This window comes from Pezoporus flaviventris, unplaced genomic scaffold (assembly GCF_033815535.1).
Source record: "Pezoporus flaviventris isolate CSIRO_AGI_PZ_B2104156 unplaced genomic scaffold, CSIRO_AGI_Pfla_v1 ptg000013l, whole genome shotgun sequence".
Classification (NCBI taxonomy): domain Eukaryota; kingdom Metazoa; phylum Chordata; class Aves; order Psittaciformes; family Psittacidae; genus Pezoporus; species Pezoporus flaviventris.
Genome location: NW_026892561.1, coordinates 19972486 through 19996851, shown reverse-complemented (window position 1 = coordinate 19996851; position 24366 = coordinate 19972486). Strand labels below are relative to the sequence as shown.

The 24366-nt window shown below is 48.8% G+C and overlaps 1 protein-coding gene across 1 annotated transcript in view; it reads right to left on the bottom strand.

The window, feature by feature from the left end:
* Positions 1 to 16407: 16407 nt before the first annotated feature.
* Positions 16408 to 24366, bottom strand: part of TNR (tenascin R) — a 74612-nt gene continuing 66653 nt past the window's right edge. Inside the window, exons 18-22 of the mRNA XM_061452043.1 lie at positions 22907 to 23058; positions 21852 to 21948; positions 20894 to 21055; positions 19133 to 19296; positions 16408 to 18682 (exon numbers count right to left, since the gene is read on the bottom strand). Of these exons, the coding sequence (XP_061308027.1) occupies positions 18563 to 18682; positions 19133 to 19296; positions 20894 to 21055; positions 21852 to 21948; positions 22907 to 23058 (695 nt within the window). The 3' untranslated portion in view covers positions 16408 to 18562. The remainder of the gene's footprint in view (positions 18683 to 19132; positions 19297 to 20893; positions 21056 to 21851; positions 21949 to 22906; positions 23059 to 24366) is intronic.

The following is a 24366-nucleotide window of genomic DNA, read 5'->3' as shown; positions in this document are numbered from 1 at the left end:
GGATGAGCTTTCCTGTCTAGAAAGGGACATGCCAGGTCCAGACAAAGGAACGCTGCAGAGAGTGGTACTGCTGCTGTTGGAGCTCTGACTCAATACATCATGAGTCTCTGCTTACCCCTGATCCAACCTGGGATGGGGTGTCTGGTTTGGAGAGACCATTTCTCATAGTCCATGGTCTGGGATAGGCAGCTGAGCTGATGCGGGCAGGGCACTGCCCTGTGCCCCGGCAGTGTAGAGGCACCATGCTGAGGGCTGTTCCTGCTACCCCAGCACCCAGGGCACTGCCAGCAGGTTTGGATGGGGGCTGTGGTTAAACTGCCTGGGTTTTTGATGGGGACTATGGTCAGTGGGACTTCAGGTGGTGGTCAGGTGGGTGGACCCTGGCCAGCAGCCTTGCACCAACTGCGATGGTGGGGGATGACGGGGGTTGGCTTGAGATGGAAGAGCTGCCGCCTCTGCGGTGCCTCACCTGGGAATTGCTCCAAGGGTTTGGGTAGGGCCAAGGAGCATTTCTGCAGCCTGACGTAAGGTTTTTCCTCTTCCCTCAGGGAGGGAGAGGTGCTGCTAAGTGGCAGGGCTCCCAGCAAAGCCCTCCTCCAGGGGCAGGGAGCTGCTGCTGCTCATGGCTTTCTTCCTCTCCTGGGGCGAAGCAAAGCTCCCAGGGGTCTGGAGTAGGGCAGGGGGCTTTGTGCCATGAGTTTACAGTTCTCATTCAACATGGGGTTCACTAAACTATGTATTGTACAGATGAAGATATGGTAGGGGCAGTATCAGGCTCTAACATTAATCACTCTTGCTCAGTGGAGCAGTGTCTGCCAGCCTTCAGGATTCAAGCCCCACAGTCTCTTGAAGGAATGATGAAATTCCCATGTGCACAGGAGGGGAAACCAAGGCATTGTATAAGAAGAGCCACCACTTCCATATAATAAAAATCTAAGGGGTAGAGTCTGAACTCTAAAGGTGTCCTGGAAGGCTTGCACCACTTGTCCCCCATGACCACAAATTCCTTAGCTCTCCGTCTGGCAGCACTTAGAGAGCCAAAGCACCTCTCGGGAGGAATGGGAAGGGGACTTCACAAGTGCTCAGATCCTATTAAAAAGAAGGGGTTTAAACTCTCTGGCCCCCACAGAAACAGCCTGACTGCTGTGTATTTATTGTTTTGAATCTCACGAAAGCATAGCTGAACTGGTGCTAATTAGCTGGTGGTTTCTCTTTTGAACATGCACATGGGAAATGTGATGAAAATAGGTGTATTAATTTGTGTGGAAGCCTTTCTGAAAAACTCTTATTTGAGATTAACTAAATGAAAGATAGTGCTCTGGGAGGTGGTTTGGGCTTTAGCTACATGTCTTCATTTAGCCAATGTTTTATGGCTGGATTTTTGTCCAGCCTGCTGCATCTTCCAGTTTCTGCTCGCTAGAAAGGGAGTTAAATATATATACATATATAGATAGACATATGGTGGGGTTTTTTTTGGAGGTAGACAAGCAGGATGGTGGGGAGGCCTGGCCTGCACCCTGGAGGTAGGGATGGTGCTCCAAGAGACAGAAGAGCCTCTTCCAACTCCATCACTGCTGTTGAGCAGGTTTCCAGCCTCAGGAAACCAACCTCTCCCTGCACTGCCTTATTTCCCTACCTGGCAGAAGATGCTGCCACTGTCCCCATCTGAGAAATCACAGGCTGCCACTGAGGGCTTGGTGACTAAAATCCCATTCATCCTCTTCCTATTCCCTGCCTAGAGCCATCAGTGAGCATTACAGACCTGCTTTTGCTCACAGGGGACATAAGCAAGGGATCTCTGGGTGCAGGTCTCAGCTATCTGCTGCCCACAGGCATTACTAGCAAAGGGCAAGTGGAGGAAGAAGTGAAAGCAGCTTCTTAAAACTGCTCCCTGTCCCAACCTTCATCTTCACCAAGGCCTTTTTCTTTGGGTAGCTGTAAGTAAAGGTTAAACTGCAACACAAATAAACAGAGCTCCCTTTTCTCAGCCTGAATCATCTATGTGATGCAGGTTTAGCCATTTATCCATAAATATCCTGACAGCTCATTATCCAGGCAAGAATACTGGATGCATATGGTACACTTCACTCCAAAAAAGAAACAAAAAAACCCAAGCCAGAGACAACAACCGCCTTAATTTCAGACAAAACAGGATGTAGAATTTTATTCCTGCACTGAGCTGCTTTGTATTTATTGCCTCTAAACTTCTGGGCGGGGAAGGAGGCTGGAACTTCCTTTTAAACTTGTAATTAATTGCTTGCAGAGAAGAAAAAATAATGCAGAGCCCTTTGAAATGTTTCCCCTTTAAACCAGAGCTGAATGTAATGCAGAGGCCCTTGCTGCTTGTTCCTGAAGTGCCCAGCCAGGGACTTGTGGCTGCCATGGGCAAGCCTGAAGCAGGATGTGGCTGAGCATCCCTTGCAAGGGGAAGGCAGAGGTACCTGCCACCACCCTGAGCAAGCAGCAGTGAAATCCCAGGGCCACCTTTCAGCATGGCTATGCAGCTGGTTTTCAAATGCCTTTTCTTTTCAGTGTGTGCATCGCCTTTTGTTTTGTACATGAAGGGATGTCTGTGTATTCAATAAAGGCGTTCTTCAGTTTAATATAAAAAAAAAGGGGGATGGAGGAGGGGAAGTAGAAAAACTGGTGCTTTTTTGATCCAGCAACCCCAAGGGAAGAGGGGTTACCCAAGGCCACCCATCACTAGCTGAAAGTCTGCATGCACAGTGAGAGCTGCATTTAGGAAAGAATCTGTGCTGCTGCTCAATTTGGTGTGACAGCAACACCTCCCCTTAGAGAGGGGACAAAGGGGTAGAGCTGCGTCCATGCTGTGGCCCACTATGGGTGTGAACCGTGTGCCCAATGCACATGGAGTTCCATCTAGGAGGTCAGCTGTTGGGTTTTCTTTTTTTTTTGGATCAAGGTATGGGACCAGGAAACAGGGCCAGGGAGGCACTGGGAGTTAGGGCAGCATCTCAGGTGGGGCTGCTAAGTGCCCTGCTAAATGAGCTCTTTGGTTTTGGGTAGCTGGTACTGGCAGCAACTCAGGGTGAAGCTGACATGGTAACTTGCTTGGGATATCCTACAGCCAGGGATAGATGGCTCGGCCTGATGGCAGCTCTGCATGGCTGGGGTTTGCGCAGCTTGTGTAAGTTTTAATTGAACTTGGGCATCCAACATGAGGTTCTTTAATCCATGCTGGCTCTGAAAGAGCCGGTTTTCAAGGGTGGGGAACACCTGCCACTCCTCCAGTTACGGGCAGCTGTGGGTGGAAAACAAGCTCCTTTTGAGGGCCCGCTTGGGATGGCACAAACCATTGGTGTGCCTGGCCTGCCTGGCTGAGCTGGAGGGGTAAAAGCTGACAGCCTGAGCATGGGGAAGACAAAACAGAGGGGTTGCCTTGGCAATGCTGGCTTGCTCACATCCTGCAGAGCAGGATGTGCACTGCAGAGCAACCGCAGTGGCTGATGATGAAGGTAGAGTTCTTGGAAAAGTTGCAGTTTGCTTAAAATAGGGGCAAAGGGCTGGAAACTGCTACGCAGGGGTCACTGTGGCAGAGGGGAGAGAGATGGAAATTTTTAGGGCCTGATTTTGCAAGTCCTTTAGGCTTACACTCAGCAGACTCTTATGTCTGTGCGAAATTCCCTCCAGCCTAAGAAAGCTCAACCTGCTACTTTGGGCTGACATGCAGCCTGGCTCAGGTGGGAGCAGAGCTGCTCTAGGGAGCATCTCCCTGCATCCATACTGAAAGCAGGGGCAGCTCTGGAGACCAACTAACCTACAGCTCATGACTTCTGGGATTTGGCCCTGATATTTCTAGGTTATTTAGCTCCTCCATGCTTGGTGTCCAGCTGCAACTAGGAGTTGGGAAGGTGACCCAAAAGCATCTGACCTGCTGCCACCCTCACTTCCTTAATGTGCATAAGCCCCCACTTTTGGTGAGACCTCACTTCATACAATTGATGCTACAGTGGAAAGCAGTATTAAACTTGACTACTTTATGTTACTGGTTTTATATCAGCTTTATATCCATTTTCCACTGGCAGTTACAGCTACAGGTCAGGCTAGGAGAGGCTAACTTCTCTGTTGGAACCTGCAAGCTCTCCAGTACAACTAGCAGAGACACAGTTACACGAGTGACATCTATTTTCCCATATGCACCTGCAGACTTAAAGGAAAGCTGGATGAAACCTGACACTGAGGGTGAGCAGTTTCCTTAGCTGGGACTGCACATTACTATTTTGGAAATAGTGAATAATGAGAGTTTTGCTGCTGGTCTCCCAGAACTCACAGCAAGCCTCTAGAGACCTTCCTCAAGCGTTACAAAAAACCACCACCACCAAAAGCCACCACCCAACAAATGAAACCAACTAAAGCTTCATCTTATTCCCACCACCACCAAACGTTCCAGGCAGAAGCTGTGTGTAGATGTTTTCATTCCCTCAAAGTGAGGAATTTGGAAAACTACTGATATGAGTGTTGGATAACAGGGTTAAAGTGAAACTATTTTGCAAGCTGCTGCCTAGAGCCTGCTCTGCCATCTGCATGTGCCTGGCTGCCACTGGCCCAGGAATCAGTGCAACTCCTGGCCAAAAGACCAGTTTTGCTTTTAGAAAAGCACCACCGTCGTTCCTGACGGCATAGGGAGCTCCTCTGAGCCATCTCGGGCTCCCCTGTGCTACTGTTTAAGCAGCGCTGCCTCCCCAGGCTGGCAGAAAGCTTCCACCCAGCCCACCCATGGCCCTCCCTGGGGTGGCTCACAGGCATCTGCAGTTTAGGGGATGCAAACCCACCTGGGCCAGCCCTACGGCTCTCCAAGGAGAGCTAACAGCAAAGTTTGTTGCACAGCCCTACCTCTGGCGTTTCGACCCGAACCCCTTGGTGCTGGGCAGGCCCCCATCTGACAAACGTCCCCCGAGAACAGGTTGCTTTCCACCGTCACTTCTCAAGTGCCACTCGAGCCACCCGGCTCTGCCAGCACCTGCCCAAACCCCAGCACCAGCCCCAGCCCCAGCTCCGCCGGGGCAGGCAACTGCCTGCACCGCTGCCCGCCCGCGGGGCCACGGCAGCAAATGATACAGTCTCAGAGAAAAGCCCTGGGTTTGGGCAACTCAAAGCCAAGGATAACGCGAAGGGCAGGGACGCAATGCCCAGCAGCCCCCCTCCCGGGTACCCCTCGGTCCCGCCACCCAGCTAACCTTCCTCCTTGCCGCTGCTCATCCGCTCGGCAGAGGCTCCCGGCGCCCGGAGGAAATGGGACGCCCTGTCCCGCCTCCCCGCCCCCGGCCCGGCCCCGCCGCCCGGCTGGCCCCACCTGGGGCTCCAGCTGCGGGCCACCGCTGCGGTCCCGCGTACACAGCCCCGAGGCTGCGCGGGGGGCGAGGGGCTCTCGGTGCTTTGCGGCCACGGGGTCGGCAGGCGCCCAGGAAACGCTGGCAAAGTCGGAGTTGTTTAGTCTAGGAAAGAAGGGGGGGGGGGGGGGAGGCAGGCACCAAACCGGGCCTGAAATAGCCCAAAAGTTGCTGGGAAGAGGAGGGGAATAAAGCGTTTCCCCTCGCCGGGAAGGAGGCCTGGGCTTTGGTGCAGCAGAGGTTTCCCCAGAAGTTTTGAGGGTGGGGGAGGGCAGCAGTGGGGGTTCACAGGGGTGGTGATGCTGCTCTTGTTCTTGGGAGGCTTCTAAGGACAGGGTAGACCTCCATCTCCCAAAAAGCAGTGCCAGGACTGCCACCCTGTACCCCATCGCTGCCATGCAACCCTAATGCCCATACTCTGTCCTGGAACAGGGATGCTGAAGCCAAGCAGGAGGTGACTGAGCATCCCCACCGGAGGGGATGTCTGGGGCTACTCTCCCCTGTGCTCAGCACTCAGCAGTGTTACGGGTGCTTTGCACCCATGGAGATAATGAATGATGTTTGAACCTGAGGAAGGCAGTCCAAGTCATGCAGGATTTTGATATTTTCAAACACTGATTTTGGTTCCGTTCAGATTGCCACCCCCAGCTTTCACCTGTTGCTTTGTCTTCATCTTACTTATTTCTTATGTCTGTGTGAGGGACACCCAAGAACTACCAGATCCTGGTTGCTTTCTAGTCCAGGGCTGAGCAGACTCCATGCAGGGTTACAGGGTTGACAGCTGGGCAAGCTGCAACTAGAAAAATATTTTGCTGGGATTTTTCTGTCCGGCTTGAATTTTTTTTTTGGATTGCAAAACCCCACACTCACCCTTCTTCATGCTCCAGAGCCAGTGGCCTGGCTTTTCAGCTTTGGTCTTGGTGCTAACTAGTTGAGCTGGCATAGCCAGGGCTGCTTGACCCTTCGAGGATGCTGGAAAACAGGCCTGTGCTTCTGGTGCCATGCCTTGGCAGCGCCAGCAGCAAGGCTGCAATGGGAATATGAGGAAAGGGGGGCGGAGAGGAGGAATGGAGGCAAGCTGCCTGCCAGCCCCAGCTGCCTCCTATGCTTTCCTGCCTTCATCCTAATGCTGGGGCTGGACTGACACGAGACCCCAAGAAACGCATATTGCAGGCTACAGCTTGTGCCAGGTGCCTCCTTTGGCAAGGTGTTTATGTGCTGCAGGAAGTAGCAAACCCTTTTTACCTAAAGATCTACTATTTGTTAACACCAGGAAATTTTTCCTTGGTTTTATGCTACAGGATGGAGATCCCTGGGCTTTGCACCATGTTCGTGTCTCACCCCGTCTTTGCTCACCCATCCCAGCTGTCCCTCCCTCTCTGAACTGCATCAGTTCCCTTTTTTGCAGGTACCCTGTGAAAACACCCTTCCCAGGGCCTGCAGGAGCTACCTGGATGTTGGCAGTCACCCAGGGGATGCACAGCCACTCTACAGCACCCGATAGCATAAGATCACCTTTGAAACAACTCTAGTAGGGCTGCCTGGAAATACTTATTATTAGAGGTCTCCAAGGCTGAGTGTGGCCAGAGGCATCAGGTGTGGGGGTACCCATTCCCAGGACTGAGGAGGATGAAAGCCCTGCCTGTCCCCAGCGATGCTGTTTCCACGGTAGCTAGGAGGTTTGCTTTGTTCCCTGGGCAAACGCCCCACTGGGACTCGGTGCTTTCTTGTCACTAATTTCATTTGGCCTTTCCAAGGGTGGAGCTGCTGGTCTGGGCACTTTCTCCAGCTTTTTGGGGGCCCCTCTGAGCAAGGTGCTCTGAGCACCCGCTTGGCTTCAGGTGGGAACATTGTGATGATGTGGGGGAGCTGGTGGGCACTGATAATTCTGCCCTCAGCATTTAAACCTCTCATGGTGCTACTACCCATAAAGGAGAGTCTTGATGCCATCAAGTGTAGCGATACCATTAAACTGAGTTGGGAAGCATCGGATAGACTTAAAGAAACTTAGAATTAATGCAAGAATATACAAATACAGTCAGTCAGTCCATGTCTCTGTCTAGCCCGACATTCTCTACCCCATAGGAGATGCTTTGAAAGAATCTAAACACCATTTGATGCTTGACTCTGTGGATGTCTCCTGCCACAAGGAATTCCATGGCTCTTTCATATGTGGTGTGGAAAAAACGTACATTTGAGGGGAAAGTTGAACCTGCCACCTCCTAGTTTTGTTTGGCATCCAGCGTATCTGGGCTCTAAGGGATTGTGCTTTGTTTTTCAGAAACTTTAATGGGTGAGAGGAAGCCGTGACTCAGCTGCTGATGAATCACTGCTGCTCCAGATTACATGTCTCTCTGCTTACTGGTGCCCCTCAAGCACAGGATCTGAGTAAGCCCATGCTGGATAAGCTCCTTTCAGACCATGGGATGTTGGTCTGAGCACAGGCCTAGGACCATATGGAAATCAACCCCCCCCCCTCCAGCCCCTATTTTCCATCTATCTTTCCCAAATTCTTTATTTTCATGTGAGATCAAGTCTTTCTGATGCCATAAAGGCCCCCTGATAACTTCCATTTTGTCTGAGATTCCCTCAACCCTTAATTTTATTTGGAAAACATTACTAATTTGATACTGAAAACAGAAACACCCTTTTGTTCCCCCTTATTTCATTAGATTCAGCTGATTTATTTACCTGTTTGCCCAATTACACAGCTGGGAGCTTCACTCCTGCCTTCATAACACCCATCTGGTACCTAGGGACTGTATATTGGGGTATTTCTTGGTGTGGTGGGATGGAAGGCGATGCGAAGTGACTGCAAACATTCTCCCACCTTTCTTTCTCAGCTGCTTGCTCTGCTCTCTGGCTATGATTTCTGTTTGCAGATGCTAGCCTGACTTAAAGTAAGCAATGGAAAACTCTGCTCCCGGGGAAACATTCCTCTCATTTTTCCCCCACGCTTCTGCCTTCTCCCCTCCCTCTCCCCCTCCCACAAAAAAAGCATGCAGTTCAAACACCAAAAATAAAGCGTGCCTGGTCGTGGGCTGGATAAAAATAGCAGCCCTTGGTATTTACTGTAGCAGCAGTAATGGGTTTTCTGGCTTCAGAGGAGAATGGAGAGGCAGAAGTGGGATGGTGATGCTTTGGTGGTGTGGAGGACAAGCACTGAGCTGGTAGTTTTAGCGGCTGGCAGGCTCCATGACAGCTGTTTCATCCCCTCTTCTCCCTCAGTTGGTGCGTACTGGGCTCTGGGAAGGGGGGAGTCCCAGGGGTGGGTTGGAGTCAGGTGTCCCAGTCCCACCCTTGTCCCACCTTTCAATGTGCTGGTTTGGGGCTGCCTGGGGCTCAGTCCTGCATGGGCAGTGACGGGGGAAAGGCTGCTCTTAGGGGACGTGCCCCCAAACTGGTGAAGCTTTTGGAGGTGTCTCTTCCTCACCCATCACGTGGGAGGCTTTGGGTGCAGCTGGCTTGCTCAGGTAGGTCTGGGTTTGCTGGAGCATCCCTCCCTGGGGTGTAGGGGAAAGAAAAAGCTGGGGTAGGGAGTGAGGTGGGGTTCTCAGGTGCATCCTCAAGTCCCGCTTGGTGTTTATGTTGAGCAGAGATAGGTTTTGGGGACCTGTGTGTGTTTGTGGAGAGGAGGGAAGGGTGTGTGTCCCTGCTCAGAGCGCCTTTCGGTGTGTGCTGTTGGGCTTGGGAAGAAAGCAGTAGGGCTTTTTGTTAGTTTAAAGCTGATGATTGTTTTGTGTGTGTGAGCTTTAAGGAACTCCTTCCTGAGGAAATCCTACAGGCAGTGCTGGCCATGGGTGAGGGGACAGGAGACGTTCCAGGAGGTGAGGAAAGTGCCAGCGCCAGGCGAGTCCTGGCAGCATGACATAGTGCCTTCCCTTTTAGGAATGGCTCAAGGATCAGTTATGTGAAGGCCAGGGGATGGAAAACCTGTCAGTGAATGGGGGTGCTCTTTCTCTTGGCACAGAAATGGGGTCACTGATGCAATGTCTTGCTGTTACCTCTCAAGGGCTGGATTTGTGGAATGTGTGAGCCAAAGGCAGTGGAGTGGTGAGCTTGGGCACAGCCCTAGTGCCTCTGAGAGGCCCTGGTGCTCTGAGGACCAGCATGTGTTTTCAGTAGTAGGAAGTGATGGCTCATCCTCATCTCAGAGCAATCACTCCCAGGGGTTTTCCATGCTGGGTGGGTGTTGGATCTCATCTGCCAAGGTTGACTTCTAGGTGAAAAAACAGTTGTGCTGGCTGTCCCCTCAGTGCAGTCCTTCCTTTGGCTCAGCCCCACAATGCTGAGGCCACTCCCTGGTGCCCATCTGAGGCAGGTGGGGAGATCTGATTAATGAACTGTTTAATGATAAGCAGCTGGCAAATTATTATGACTTTAAAAATGTTTTTCTTACCCCTTTCCCTCCATAAGCCACTTCTATGGGGAAAAGCTGTTCTGAAGATCTCTGGTGAGCTGCTGTGGCTCAGGACCACATGTGGATTTTGGCTGATAGCACTGGAGCAGTTGGCTAAGGTGCATCCTTGTGCTGGAATGTTTTGTGCTGCCCTTGAGGCTTTGCTCCTGCCTGGCCGTGGGGACTATTTGACCCTTGCTCTTCATGGTTCAAAGTCTTCTTCATCCTTATCTTGTTTGCTAACAGGTGAGGTGGGAGGATGCAGCTGGGTACTGGGGCTTGGCCAGAGCAACTTGGTGGGGGCTTACCCACCCCTTGGGGGGAACTGAGAGCGGAATGCAAATTGTGGTGGGTGAAAGAGGAAAAACACACCAAAGCCTTTCTCCTGGGAGTGTTTTACCTCTTTCTGCCCCCTGCGAGGGAGAGCAGGTTCCTTTGGAGGGCGAAGCACCCTCAGGCAGGGGGGAGAGGCAGCCTTGGGTGGCAGGTGAAGAACTGATACAAGATGGTGAACAGACAGATGCTGGCTGCTTTCCACATGATTTGAGCACAGCAGAGGATGTGGGAGCAGGAGGAGGGCCATAATCTGTCCTCAGGAGCAGGGGAATGCTGGCTGCCACTGATGCTTCTCCAGCCCTGTCCCCTCTGATGCTCCTCTCCTGGATGCCCATTTCTAGAGCCTTCTCCTGAAATCCTTAGAGGGAGAGTTCCCAACTTCATCCTGCCCTTCTCTCAGTCTTGGGTAGGATATTTCTCATAAACATTTGGAGAGTTACTTCCTTCAAACCCCTTTTTTGTTGAGATGTCACCAAACAGAGGAAACAGCATGGGGACAAGTGGCTGTTGTGGTGAACAGAAACAGCTTGCGCTCCTGCCAGCATCCTGATGTGTTCTGCAGCCATGCTGGGCTCTCATGCTTGCAGAGGAGTAACACCAGGGAGACAGTGTCGCTGGGAGCTAGAGGATTAGCCATGCTGCTGGGAATGAGCATGCTTATACATTGCATGGTGCATGCTATAGGAGGGCTACACACCTCTAACAGCCCTACCAACAGCAGAAAGCAATCCAAAATACTGGGAGGGAGGGAATTGTCACTATAAGAAGGCTCTAATGACAGCTAGGATCTTCCCTCAAATACAATGTATATAATGTAGCATTTCTTTTTTCTTTTTTTGATGGGGAAAATTGTTGAAATATGTCAGCAGCAGAAAAATCTCTGCATGTTGAGGCTATAGTAAGGGAAGGGGGAATAGCCTGTGGGCTGTTATTCACAGTGCTTCTCAAGCCAGGAAAGGGGATAAATCAATGAAATTTAAAAGCCCTGTGTTTAGATTTGATTAAAGAGATTTTTGATTTTTTTTACACTCTACATAATTAAGCTTTAGGGCTTTTAGCCACAGGAGTTGGAAATACAAAAATGGGTATGAGGGTTTTAAAGAGATGATAAGCACATCCAGGCTTACAAGGGGGAATTAAATGCTAAGGATGTTAAAGGTGGTGCTATAAAAATTACATCCTGCAAGACATGAAGCAGCTGTGAATTCATGGGATGAGGATGCCCCTTCATCAACCTGCTCCAGCCTTGCTCCTGCAGGCATTGCATCTCCTCCTGCAGTGCTGCTTGTCCCTGGGTGGGCATTTCCCTTGTGCTTTTTTGGGCTGAGTTTCCAGGGTGTGTTGCTAAGAATGCGTTACTTAAGCTCCAGCTTTGGGACAGGTGCCCAGCACCCTTGCTGAGGACCTTTGTACACCCTCCTGATGTTTGCTGGTGGAACAAAGTTCCTGAGCATCACTCATGCAAGAACGGGACTTTGGTAAGAGGGATGTGATGAAATATCTCCGTACAAAGTGCAGCTTTGGGGGCTGGTGGTGCGATGCTCTGCAGTGGCTGGAAGTGCCTGAAGAGGAGTGTGGCTGCCCATAGTGTGACAGTGCTGCCTGCACAAAGCCTGGGCGCTCCTTAAAGAGGCTGGAAATATGAAATCTCACCATGTGTGATAGTGCAGGGCCATGCCTAAAGCAAACAGATGGCCCTGAGGTGTGCAAGGGCAGAGAGGGCCAGAGTGATGAGGGTGGTGGGCATCTGTGATGGGTGATAGGGCAGGAGCTCCCCAGAGGTTGGTGTGGGGGGCAAAACACCTCCCTGGCCTAAGTCAAAACTTGGAGTGTTTCGGAAAGAGCTTGTGCCAGCCCTCACCTCCGTCTCATCCCATCTGGAGCATGGAGTATAGCCATGGCTCTGATTCTGGGAAGTGAGTTCTGGTCCAGAAGGATGGTGCAACTTCACATACACCTCTCTGCTCTGACACCAACCACTGAGTGGTGCGTGCCTACTTCTCATGTCTGGTTATTGCAATGGGAATGCTGTGTTTCCTCCAGACGGGCTTTTTTTGGTGTGCTCTGCAGGTAATAGAGGTCCTGGGGACCCCATTTGACCCCAGATGTGCTGAATGGGGTGTACAGTGGAGGGCATTTGCCTTCTCTAAGGACCACAAATGAAACCCACTGTGTTGAGTCAACTGTTTGGAAAAACATGGTGAGAATAGGATAAGCACTGGTGAAGGCAGCCTTTCCTTCCCATCCCAAACCTACCTCCATCCATTGTCTCCTCTGAGCACAGGAGAGAGCCCCTGGGCTTGCCTGAAGAGTCTCCCATGCACTGACTCCCTTCAGACCTGAGAAAGTTCATTTAATCCGGATGGTTGAGTCCATCAGGCTTGGCTTTGTGCTGTGTTGGTGGCCATGGCCGAGGTGGGGGATACCCAGAGTCACAACTTCCTTTTTCTTTATTTTTTATCTCTCGAATTGAAGCACAAAGGAGAAGTTGAGGTTGAGAAGCTGCTGCAGAACAAATTTCCCTGTTTTGTCTCTCTCTGAAATTAAATTTAGAAAATATTGAAGCAGTCTGGCAAAAGAGCTTCTTTCGGGCTTTCTCATCCTGCCTGGCTACGTGTCAAACATGAAGACTTAAGACGAGGAGGTCTAAATAAAGTCTGTATGTGAAACAAGAGGAGACTTTCAAAATCCTCTGAAATTCATACTTGTCTCAGAGATTTTTGATAAATCAATGTTGGGTTGTTTTTTTTTTTTCCTCATTTTTTTTCCACTGGGAGCATGTTCTGCTGGAAATAGCCTTGAAATTTGGTTTTTGGTGGGTTTTCCAACTTGCTGGGAACAGATTGCTGTCTGAATCATTAGAACTACTTCAACTGAAGACTTTGGGGTTGTTTCACTTTGCTCCTGAGCATTTACACTGCGGCTTTGCTTTCTCTGGCTGCAAACTGCTGAGCTTCTGGGAGCAGCTAAATTTATTAACAAAATATGGTTTGCTGGGCTGAGGCCAAAGCACAGCTCCCTGCCTTACAGGGGTTAAAGGACCGGCCACGCTGACCTGACTTTGTGGTCACTTACTGTCATTTTAACAGCATAACTCCTCCTTGGGAGCCTCTCCTCTGACCTGCTGCCTAAGGCAGCCCTAGGGTCAGATGAGATTGCTCAGGGCTCTCTCCAGCCTGATCTCAAGCACCTCCAATGCTGGGCTGTCTCCAGAGTTTCCACTCTCTGTTTTCTTATCCCATTGCATGTGCTCTGTCTCTCAGCTGCTCTGCTCCTCCCAGTTCGTGTTTCTTGGCATGTTTTACAATAGAGCAATGTGCTCTCTTCCAGCTGCTGCTGGGCTGTCTCGGTTGTGCAACACCTTGCAACTCGGCTGCAAACTTCACAGCAAAAACCAATCTTCTGTGGCCAGCTGCTTTGGATGCAAAAGTATCTAAGCTCCACCAGGGCAGGGCATGCCCTTGCAGGAGAGTGAGAGCATGCAAATCCCTGCTAATGAGCCCCCCATGCTCCTTCTCCCATGGGACAAATGAGGATTAGGGGCAGGAGGTGCACATCCCCACTTGGTGTGAGGTCAGGGCTGCAATGTTGCTGGGCTTGGATGCACCAGGACCTGTCTCCCACCCCGCTTCTAGACAGGCACACAGCTCACTCCTTCGGTATCTTTTATTAATGTATAGAAAATGCATTAAAAAAAGGAACTATACATAGCCTAAGAGCGGTCAGGACTAAAAATACTAGTTAACAATGGTTAACAAGCGTCAATCCCATTCTCCGAGCTACGTTTTTATTACAAGGTGGGGAGAATTAATATATTATTTATTTATATTATTAATTTTATTTATGCATTAATTTTCTTTTATCTTCCCCCTCATTTAGTTACATTGGTTTGTGTTTGAGTCCATCAGAACCTGTCAAAGGGATTTTGTTGCCTTTGTTCTTCCTTCTTGTTTATGGGTTTTAATTTTTTTTAAATAATAAGCGCAATTCCAGGGTACCACCTGTGCACAGGGGGCTGCTTGTTTGTTGGTTTAGGTCTTTGTGTCACCATCCTCTGAGAAACCACTGACACAAGGAGAGCTGCAGGCAGGTACCAAGGTGGGTCTGGGCATCAGCTTCTCCCCAGGGAAGAGCCTTTCCCTTTCCCTCTCCCTAACCTCAAACTTCCACCCTGGAAGGGGCAAGGAGCTGCCAACACCATCTGAGCACCATCAGGTTTAAGGAAGGGGGAAGGTGACTCTGGAGGGTACTGATGGTCCCCAAGGGGCTTGGGTGGGTTTGGTGGTCATCCGAGGATGCTTGGTTGACAGAAACAGGGATGGTCTTCTCTCTTGGCCCCAGGACAGAGCATGGGTGTAGGGTGTAGGCATGAATTAAAGGGGTTTTGGGGTGAGAGCTCTTTGCTGGCAGTGTCTGGTAAGGTCAAAGCTTGTGGGTATTGCTGGGGGGGGCACAGGGCAAGGGGAACGTGGTCACCCCAGGGTGTGATGGTGGGGACATACCAGGAGGGAGGCTCTGGGTCTGGATGAAGGGCACATGCTGGCATGGAGGTGATGGACCAGGCAGGTATTTTGGCTTCTGCTGTATTTTGACAAGCCATTCTAAGCCTGTCCACAGCAGGGGCCACTGCACTGTAGGGACCACGGCCCAAACCCTCACATGCTGCACCACTGCGGATGAAGGCTACAGTGAGCTCTGCCTTCATCACCCCAACACTTTACCTGGGGTAAGCAACACTTTGGGAAAGAGTTAAGAGGTTGGGACAAGAGTGTGTTTACACAGATACTACACTTTGAGACGCCCATGGTAAAGTAATGCAAAGATAAGGAGTAGAAGCAAAGGCTTTTCCACAACCTTTGCGGGGGTACTCTTCCAGCATCATCCTGCCAAAACCCAGATACCTTTGGGGAGGGCTTGGCCTTTCTCCTGTCCCAAATGATTCTTGTATAAATTCTTTCTTAAGGATGACTTTACTAAAAGCAGCTTTTCTTTTCAGGATGTTTTGGTTTTTTTCTTTGGTTATGTTTTAGTGCAGTGGAAGGTGAGCTTGGAGGTCTGGCAGGAATGAAACAGAGTGAAATCAAAACTGGGCAAGAGATGAGAAAGCCCCTTGCTGTTTCCTTCCAGGATTTTGAGGTTAGAGGTAAGAGACATCTTTGAAAGGTTGAGAGGATCCTAGGCACACGTAGTGGGTGAATGACCGTACATGCTTTTCCTGCCTGATGTGATGAGAGATGGCATTTTGCAGTGGACAGTGTGATTTGGGTGATGGCTTCAGGTTCCCTTTCAGGCTCTGGGGCAAGCCTGGGCCATATGAGCTGGATGGCAGAGAAGCCACCAGAGCCCAGTGATGGTTCAGGTGCTGGAGCCAAAGTCTCTTGAGATAAGCACCACACAGGACCCTGGCTTAGTTTCTGGGAATTTCAGGCCTGTTGCCAAGACTTCATTCTCAATGCTGTGCTGATGGAGGACAGGGCCAAACTTGGTCTGTTTGAGAATGAATTCAGAAAAAGGGCTTGCCCAACCAGTGATGGAGGGTGAAGAGAGACTGTACTTAATCATTACCTGGCCATTCTGTAGCATCAACATTAAGCATAAATTTGCTTGAAACCTCTGCCAGGAGCTTTGTTAGAAAAAAAAATATCATCAGGCAGTGATGAAAAATAAATTGCTGGAAAATTGTATCTTGTTTATGGACAGTGTACATGAGGGACAATGGCCCAAATGACTGGGTTGTTGTAGCTGATTTTGTGCCTCGGCTTGGGTTACATTGTCAGCAGGAGAAAGCCATAACATGGAGAAGACTTTCCTTTAAAAAATTTTAGCAACTGTGTTTCATCAGTGTAATGGAAAGGCAGCACTCTGGTACCATGTGTGAGATCAGAGACCTGCATCGGTATATAATGGCACCAGAAGGTCAGATGTTATCTCCAAGAGCATCCTTCAGACTGAAAAATTAAGTTGTGTCAACTGGGCCCTTTCATTCTAGTTACTGGACTTATAAAAGGATGACAGATATGAGCAAGGAGGAAGAGATACATGTCAGTAAATCTATTTAGAGATGAATCAGCCTTTTTGAGGATCTTCTTTTGAATGTCCTGGAAAAGCTTGGCATGTTTTGATTTTCTATTTGACTCATACTTTTTAAAAGAGGTTTCTTGCCTTCAACTTGATTGCAAATGATGAGCTCCTGTGTTTCCACTGATGTATCTTTCTTTCATCTGGGTAGGTAAGCAAACAGCACCATCCGAGACCAGCGATGAATGCCATCCACTGCCAATGTCTGCTTCTAGTTATAACCACTACACTGTAGTGTAACCACTACACTGTAGTACTTCTGTTAAGACACTTCTTCCCTATAAACTGTTAGCGATGTTGGGAAAAATATTACTCTGCTGGTCTACTGGGTGCTTCATAGGTTTTACTGAGTTCCATTGCTTCTTGTTGGCTTTTGGATATGAAACAGGACAGGCTGCTCAGGAGGCCTGGTATGCTGCCATGTGTGACACTGGCCATGTCCTGCAAGAGATCCTATTATCTGTAGCCTCTCTGACTGACCTGTTCCTCAACTGGTTGGCTTGTTGCATGATTTGATGCTGATGGAAAGTGAGATGTCTCATTTACATACGAGATGTTGCTGAGCTACAACATTCTTCCTCCTGGTCAGACTGCAGCTTGTAAGCTGACTACTTGAAAGGCTGCACCCTCTATCTAATCATGACCTTGGAGTTAGCTATGATTTTGTGTGCCAGCAGATGGCATAGACAAGGATGCTGCTTTTCCCCCTTAATGCCCTTCTTCAGCTTTGCAGCCATGGTGAGTAATGTCAGAAAATCCAGGAGCATGGCCGTGAAAGAGACACTGGCCTGAATTATAAGCTACTGCAAAGATGCCTTTATGTTGCCATCTGGAAGATGTTTCTTGAGACAAAGCAGCTTCAGTTGGATAAAATCAAAAAGCAGTGTTTAGCATTTGTATTGCTCCCTCCGCTGTGAACCCAGTGATGAGCTGCATTGTTCTTGGATGTGGGGATAGGTTCCTTCTCTGAGACCAGGCCAGTGACAATGCCCAGCATTGTTCAGAGTCCTTGGCAGAGGGGTGACTCCAGCACAGTTGTCGTTTGGGCTATGTGTCGGTGGTGTCAATGACAACAGAGTGCAGCCAGAGCTATCTGAAGGGTCCATCTTCTTAAGACAGGAGAAGTTAGGGATGGCAGGAGCGAACTCTTGAAGTGCTCCAGAATGGATAGACCAAGCATTCCTTCCAGAAGGGGAAATAGTTGATTTCCCATTAAAGAGGTGGTGATACCAAGGCACTGAGATTGGTGTCTTTCTTGTGATGGTGGCAAAGAGGGATGGTTTGGGGAGAGGGAAGAGAATAGGCATTTCTTAGCTTGCGCTTGTCTTCTGTAGGCTGCATCATCATCCTTCCCTGTGTGCATGGAGGACCCTGAACAAGAGCACCTGAGCTGTGTCAGCTGCTAGCTTCAGGCTGGGCTGCAGTTGTGATACCTCTTTTCGTTGCTGTTTCTTCTCTGAGTCTCCTTGGTCTGGGACCACTGACCTCAGTGACAGACAGTGTGGTGAAATGTCAAAATAGCAGAGGAAATGGGCCCTAGACTTCAAGACCTAATTTGACTCTTTTCTTCTTCATGAAGCTCAGCATAACCCAGGCAGTTGTCATGCACCTGGGGTGGGATGAGTTCAGCTCAGAGTGGATGATGCAGGTTGGTGCTGGTGGAGCAGCTCTTGTTCCCCTAGGCTCCATGTACATGAAGATGGCTTTGGCTGTGGTGGGGCCAACATTTGGGATGTGGGCTTTCTAAAGTTTCCCTGCTTACGCAGATGTTCACCAAACCCTCCTGTGTGATTTGTGAAAACTGGGAACGAGATGAGCCTTGTGTTGGCTTATCCTCTTTTTGTCTCCATGTGTACAGTGCCTGCAAGTAGGGGAGGGATGACCAGGCTGGAAGGAGAGACAGGCCTCTGCCTGTTGGAAGAGTTGGTGTCTGCAGGATAGCTTGAAGCCTGGGACCTCCCTGTCAGGAGGGGACAGGGAGGCAGGAAGAGGATGGGTGTCCCTGGCCATGACTGGGGTGCCAAAGGTCCCTGTGGGGAAGGTTTCTGCCATGAGCCCCATGCCGGACATTTCTAACAGGGTTTGCTGGGGATTTCTATGTCTTTTAAAAAAATATCAAAAAATCTGTCTGTCTCTTTCTCTCTCTTCTTGTGTTAAGGGTCAGAGTACTGGGGTAGGGAGACTGGAAATTTGGTATTTCTCTGGGAAAGATGCAAAGCAATGAGGTCTTTCCTTTCCCACAGCCTTTGCTTGTGCCATGGTTCCCTCCAGCACTCGTGAGGGGCAGGTTGCTATCTCAGATGAATGAGTAGTAAATTCCCCCCCTTTTCATATTATAAAATACAAACAAATGACAGAAAAGGTCAGATGGTGGAAGGCAGGAGGGGGTTCAGCTCCCTCAGAGCTGTAGGGATCGTCGCTTCTTCCCAGAGATGTTACGGTGGTTGTAAGGTCGCATCTTCATTTCCACAAAGGGGATAGAGAACTCGTGGCCTTTCCAATGGTACCAGTTAATCCCCTGGTAGGAGGGAGAGAAAGGCATAGGGTAAAGAAAAATCCAAACAAGAAACTAGAGTGGGATAGGAAGGAAACAAAGTTGACTGCTACAAAAAAGCCATAAGGAAGAACTTGCTACAGCAGGAGGAAGCATTGCTGCTGCTATGGCTTGATTGTTTTTTCCCACTGTTCAAAGGCTCCTGATCAAATTCAATGCTTTTTTCTTCTTTTTAATATAATGTAATAAGGTGCCACAGTAAATGACCATGGCAGCCAGCGTGAAGCATGAAGCATCAGCCTAAATGACTTGAAGGTGGTCCCCTTTGCTTCAGCTGGTGTGGGGTCACCCCACCAGTGCACCTAACCCTGGTGCACTAACCACACAGCCTCAGCTCTAGCCTAGGCTTCCTGTTGTTCTTGGTCGTACCCCTAGAAGAAATGCTGAGGACTTTCAGCCCAGCTCTGCCCTTACCTGACTGTGCCGGGACTCTCCGTACTTGCCATTGAGGTTGGTGCGGTGGCAGTTCTTGTACCACCAGGCCCCTTTGTAGGACATGGCACAGTTGGTCACAGCGACATCATTGTCCCTGTCCTTGGTGGAGAAGGGGCGACCCTGGTGATAGGTGAGGGAGTCCCCTGTGGAAAGACGTGATGTTGGATATGATGGAGCCCAAATCATCTGGTCTTTTCACAAGGAAATCAGGATATTCTGTTATCTGTGGCAGCCTCCCAATCAACAGCTCAAGCAGTTGATGGTCTTGAATAATATTAACTGGAATTGCTCACAGTTGTTCATCTGAGGTCCTCTGCTGTCGGTTTAGGATCAGTACAGTCCATAGCAAATCTTAGATGGTGCTTGGGCTTGGAAGATAAAATGCCATATGGGTTTGAATCTGAATTTCAGTGCTTCAGAACTGAATTAAAACCTAGATTTGGGCATCCCTGATTCCCTGAAACCTGTCTCTACTTCAAGATGCTTTCAGTCTCCTTGCCTCCTGTTAGCCCGAGGAAATTTTTCTCCTGAAGGAGATCAAGAATTTGTCTCTTGAACCAAGATGCTTGGCATTCTTTTCTCTCTTTGCATAAGGAGAAGAGGCTTTTGGAAGACGTGTGATGTTTTACACCAAACACACCAGCCTCATCTCACCTCCTTACTAAGGAATAAGAGAGCTGTTTTGGGGTGAAAGAAGAGCTGAAGTGAAATATGGTCATTGTTACAATTGAGTGATGTAGTTACAGGAGGCATTCTTAATATGCTCCTTGGTGGTCGCTAAGAAAATATGAAGTGGATCCATGCTAGGTGTGTGCAGTCCAGCTGCCAAGAGGTATGCTAGGAAACCTCTCATCAATGAACCATATGGCAAGTCTTGGCTCCCTTTGCTCAATGTGGAGTAGAAGCTCCTTGCTTGGACAGTTAGAAGAAGAGCTTGCATAGGGAAGGGAAGGCACTGATGTCTGCAGCACTGTTATTGGCATTTTTGGCAACAGGTTGGCTGACTTTTGCCCTGGGACTTAAGGTCAGAGCAAGTGCTGTGTTGCATGCAACCAAGATCTCTGTCACTTCTCTTCCAGTGACAACTACCAGGTATTGTAGACCAAAATTCCTACATTTTATATGGTATGGGTTTCCTTGTTAAGTACATGAAGTACATGGTGAAGTTTTATCTGGATCATGGAGGCTTGCAGTGGGCATGTGTATCCCAGTTAAAGGGGCTGAAGCTGTACCCCTCTCTCCTACTTGGGGAGGAAACGACTGTACCCTCACTCCATCAATCACCCATCACCCACTGTTTTCTGGTTGGCAAAGCCTAGCACTGCAGGTGTGACAGTGTCCTTGCAAAACTAGCCAGTGTTCGGCCCCTGCATGAGGAAATGATGCAGAGGATTTCAGATTTTTTCCATTGCTGAGAGAAGGCAATAAATACACCCTCCAGCATGGCATCAATAGCGAGCTGCAGTTATTGCCAAGCAAGATGACACCTCTGACGACTGACCTGTTTAGTTGAACAGCAATGCCTCTGATATTAAATATCTAATCCCCAATGGAAAATTCCGTGTCCTTAGTGTGATTTATCAGCCTGGTTTACATGATGGACTGCAGGAAGCCAGAAAGGGCTGTTAGTTTGTGTCTTGTTGCTCCAGAAAAATAACATTTGGTGTTGGGATTTTCTTTACAGTTTCAGACCCACCAGTTGCAGGATTCACCTGCTATGTGGTAGCAATAAGGTTGTACCTGAAGTGCCATTGTAGTCCCCAATTCGCAGCTTGTACAGGCTCCTGGAGTCCCCAATGGAGAACTTGTCGTAGTAGGCATATGCTGCCTCCTGGCCGTCCCTCATGTCTATGCGCAACTCATAGCGCCCTTGGGACGTGATCTTGTGGATGTTGTCCAAACCTGGTGAGACAAGCAGTGAGACACCCAGTAAGACCTGGTTCCTGGATCTATTCCATGAGCAAACAAAACTCTAGGCAAATAAAACAGCTCTGGGAAATGAGAACATGGAAAGTAGCCAAAGATCAACAGCACTTCTGGTTAAGTCTTTGCCTTTCTTGGCAATGGTGGGGTCTGAGCTCTCTGTCCCCACTCAAGCTTCACCTCCCCATGGCTATGAGAATTGGGTTCAAGGTCTAGGTTCAGCTTTCTACACGCTGCTGAAGCTGGGGGCATTCAGCTGTGGAGCCCTGGTGCTTCTCATATTGCTGTTTAACTCCCATATAAGGCAGAGTGTGTTTATGCTGCAGAGCTGGCCTTGGCTCATGCTTGGGCTTTGGGAGAGCACACTCCATTTCAGAGATGTGCTGGGTATCCCAGTCATGCCTTTCCTACGTTCTCTAGGCAACTGGTTTGCTGGCTAAGGCTAGGTGAGGTCCATGAGCCACGGATGCCACCAATGCAACCTGTAGTCATCTGAAGGAGGATGATGGGTTTTGGTCCATGAAAACTCACAGCATCCCCCCTTCTCTCCTAGAGAAGCAAATTAGGGAGCTGCTGGCCTTAAAAATGCACTGTTAAGTGGTGTGCCTATGAGTGACTTTCTAATGTGAACGAGAGGGAATGAATGGAAGGAAAACTCTAAGGAAGAGCATAGACGAGTGGGATGAAAGGCAGGGAGCCAATATGGGTGAGCAGCATGGTGCACAGGGATCTCAGGTTTGATGTGTCAATAAAAGACAGCTGGTAAAGGTCATACCCAGCCAAAACTCATCTTCCAGGTTTCCAAAACCAACCCGGTAATCTGCCCATTTCCGGAAGAAATCCGTCAGCCCATTCTGCCGCCTCTGGAAGACCTGCAGTGGAGGAAAGCCAGGGGAAGAACAGTGTGAAGGAGAGGAGGGACACCTTCACCAGGCTTTGGACGCACAAAATAAAGACAATACTTTGTCCTTCTGTTGCGCCTTTCAGGGGAGAAAATTGCAATGCCAATACAGTTAGGGTTCATTGTAGCTATGCAGTTAATTCATGTGCAGACGGAGAAACTGAAGAGATGTTAGATGATATTCAAGGCAAATCAATGTTATAATAGGAAGGAATCAGCCTTCAAGCTTTCTGCTCTGTGCAAAGCATGGTGCTTCTGGTTTCATGATTCTGCTTTCAGCTGGCTCTTTCTGTGATATTCAAGGGGATGCACTGATGCAGAGTGATATGGAGGAAAATTTGCTGGCTAAAATAACATCCATGCTAGAAATCAGCATTTGAGAAAGCCCTTTTTTTTTTTTTTTGTTTTGGCTATACATCTAGTGCAGTTTTGTGTAGTGCATGTAAATAAGCATTTGAGATGAATAAAATCAAAGCACCAGAGCACTATTTACTTATGCTGTCAGTCCATCTATGTCAAGACAAGCAGTTTTTGTGCAATTTGAAAGCCAAACAAGCATTTGCTTCTAAAATGCTCTGTGCGGACTCAATTGGGGTGATGCCTGACACCCTTCTACTGCAGGCAGTGTGAATCATTCCCTGTGAAAGCTACCGGCCATTAATTTCATTTCTAGAACAATAAATCAGCTTCACTCTCAGATTGTGCTCTCCAGAAGCACTGCAAACATGTCAAATAAATCAAAGGGCATTTCTCCAAGAGTAACTATTATTACTGGAGCGTGGGCCATTCCTTATGTCGTGGGAAATGAAGCGTGTGATATTAAGCCTGCTGTCATTCCCACGCAGTGTGGTGCTTGGCTGTGCCGGTAGGATGGGGCTTGGTTACTTTGTGATGGGTACAATGTGTAGGACAACTGCAAGGCTACTCACAATCCATCCACCTCCATCAGTGGTCATGTCACAGTACACCTGAACTCGCTGGCTGAGCTCCCCATTGATGGAGATGGTGTACACACCACTCAGTGTGTCTCCGTTCATCAGGTGCTGGGCACAATCCTGAGGGTTAGCAAAGACACGGCCACCTGCAAGATTGAAAAAAAAAGAAGCAAAATTTAAGTGGAGCAACACCCTTTTGACATGGCTTGGGCCCTGCTAGTTATGATCCATGAAAGATCTAACTCGGCCTCTGCATCCCAAGTTATTCTGCAAGGTGGTGGGACTTCACATCTGCCAACAACATCAGACAATTTAGTGTAAAAAAGGAATGTGTGCATATCTGAATTTTTTTCCAATATGCCCTATATTGGGAAGGTGCATGGTAACATCACTACAAATGATGAAGGATGTCAATTCTTGGAGCATCTTTCTGCACTGTGCCTGAAACCCTGGAATTGAAGCTGGCAACTGCTTATTTAGACAGCTGTGAAAATACTGAAATCTGTTTTCCCCTCAGGATTGCCAACTCCAAACAAGATTTATGACTTTACTGATTCCAGGGGAATTTTTCTGATCCGTGCTTTTGAAAATTATGGTGGGCTTGAGCTGGGCTAATTGTTACTTGCAAACTGAGCAGGAATTAGGCTGTGCAAGATGCTGGAGATGGGCAGCTTGGCATTTGTGGCTATGCTCCAGGTGTCCTCTAGTGAAGAAACATCTCATTTGGGGATCAGAGTTTAAGACAGTCTTAACTGCAAGACCCCAGCAGTATTGGGATGTCAACTCTGTGTTCATTTTTTTCACATTTAATGCAAAAGGGGGAAATACGTAATTTTCTTTGCTGTTGGTGTGTATGGATGATGGAGTAAATGAGTGCAGGGCTAGCAATATAGATGTGGCTTTCAAGGCTGTCTTGGTTATACATTGAGGTGTGAATGATGCGCTGTGTGCATCTGTCACAACTGCGTGATACCACGTAGGACTAGGATACAGACCCTTGTCTGTTATTTCCCATCTGAGTGCATTCCCCCTACCTTTACCACCTGAAGACTTTAAGGTCATTGCTTTGTCCAAATGTGGAAGGTCCCTTATTTTTTACCATCTCTGCAGTCCGTAGCACAAGGTCTGGTGAGACAGCATTTGCATTTTATAATATCCAGCAATGAAAACTGCTTCAAAGACAACCACTTCAGGCTCCCTTGAGCTCTTGTGGAGATTACTTGTTTCTTAATTTATATTCATATCTTTAAGAGCCAAGGAGACCTTGAAAGAAATTTCAAACCACTATAAATTATAAATACTGTATCTGTTTCTTCCTTTTGTCCCATTTGTATACAATTCCCTGAGAACCTTATGCAAACATGGAACAAAGAGGGCAAGCTATTAATATGTCAGAAGGAATGGAAGAACTCCAGGATGTGTATTGTGAGCAGAAAGAAGCAAAACAATTTAAA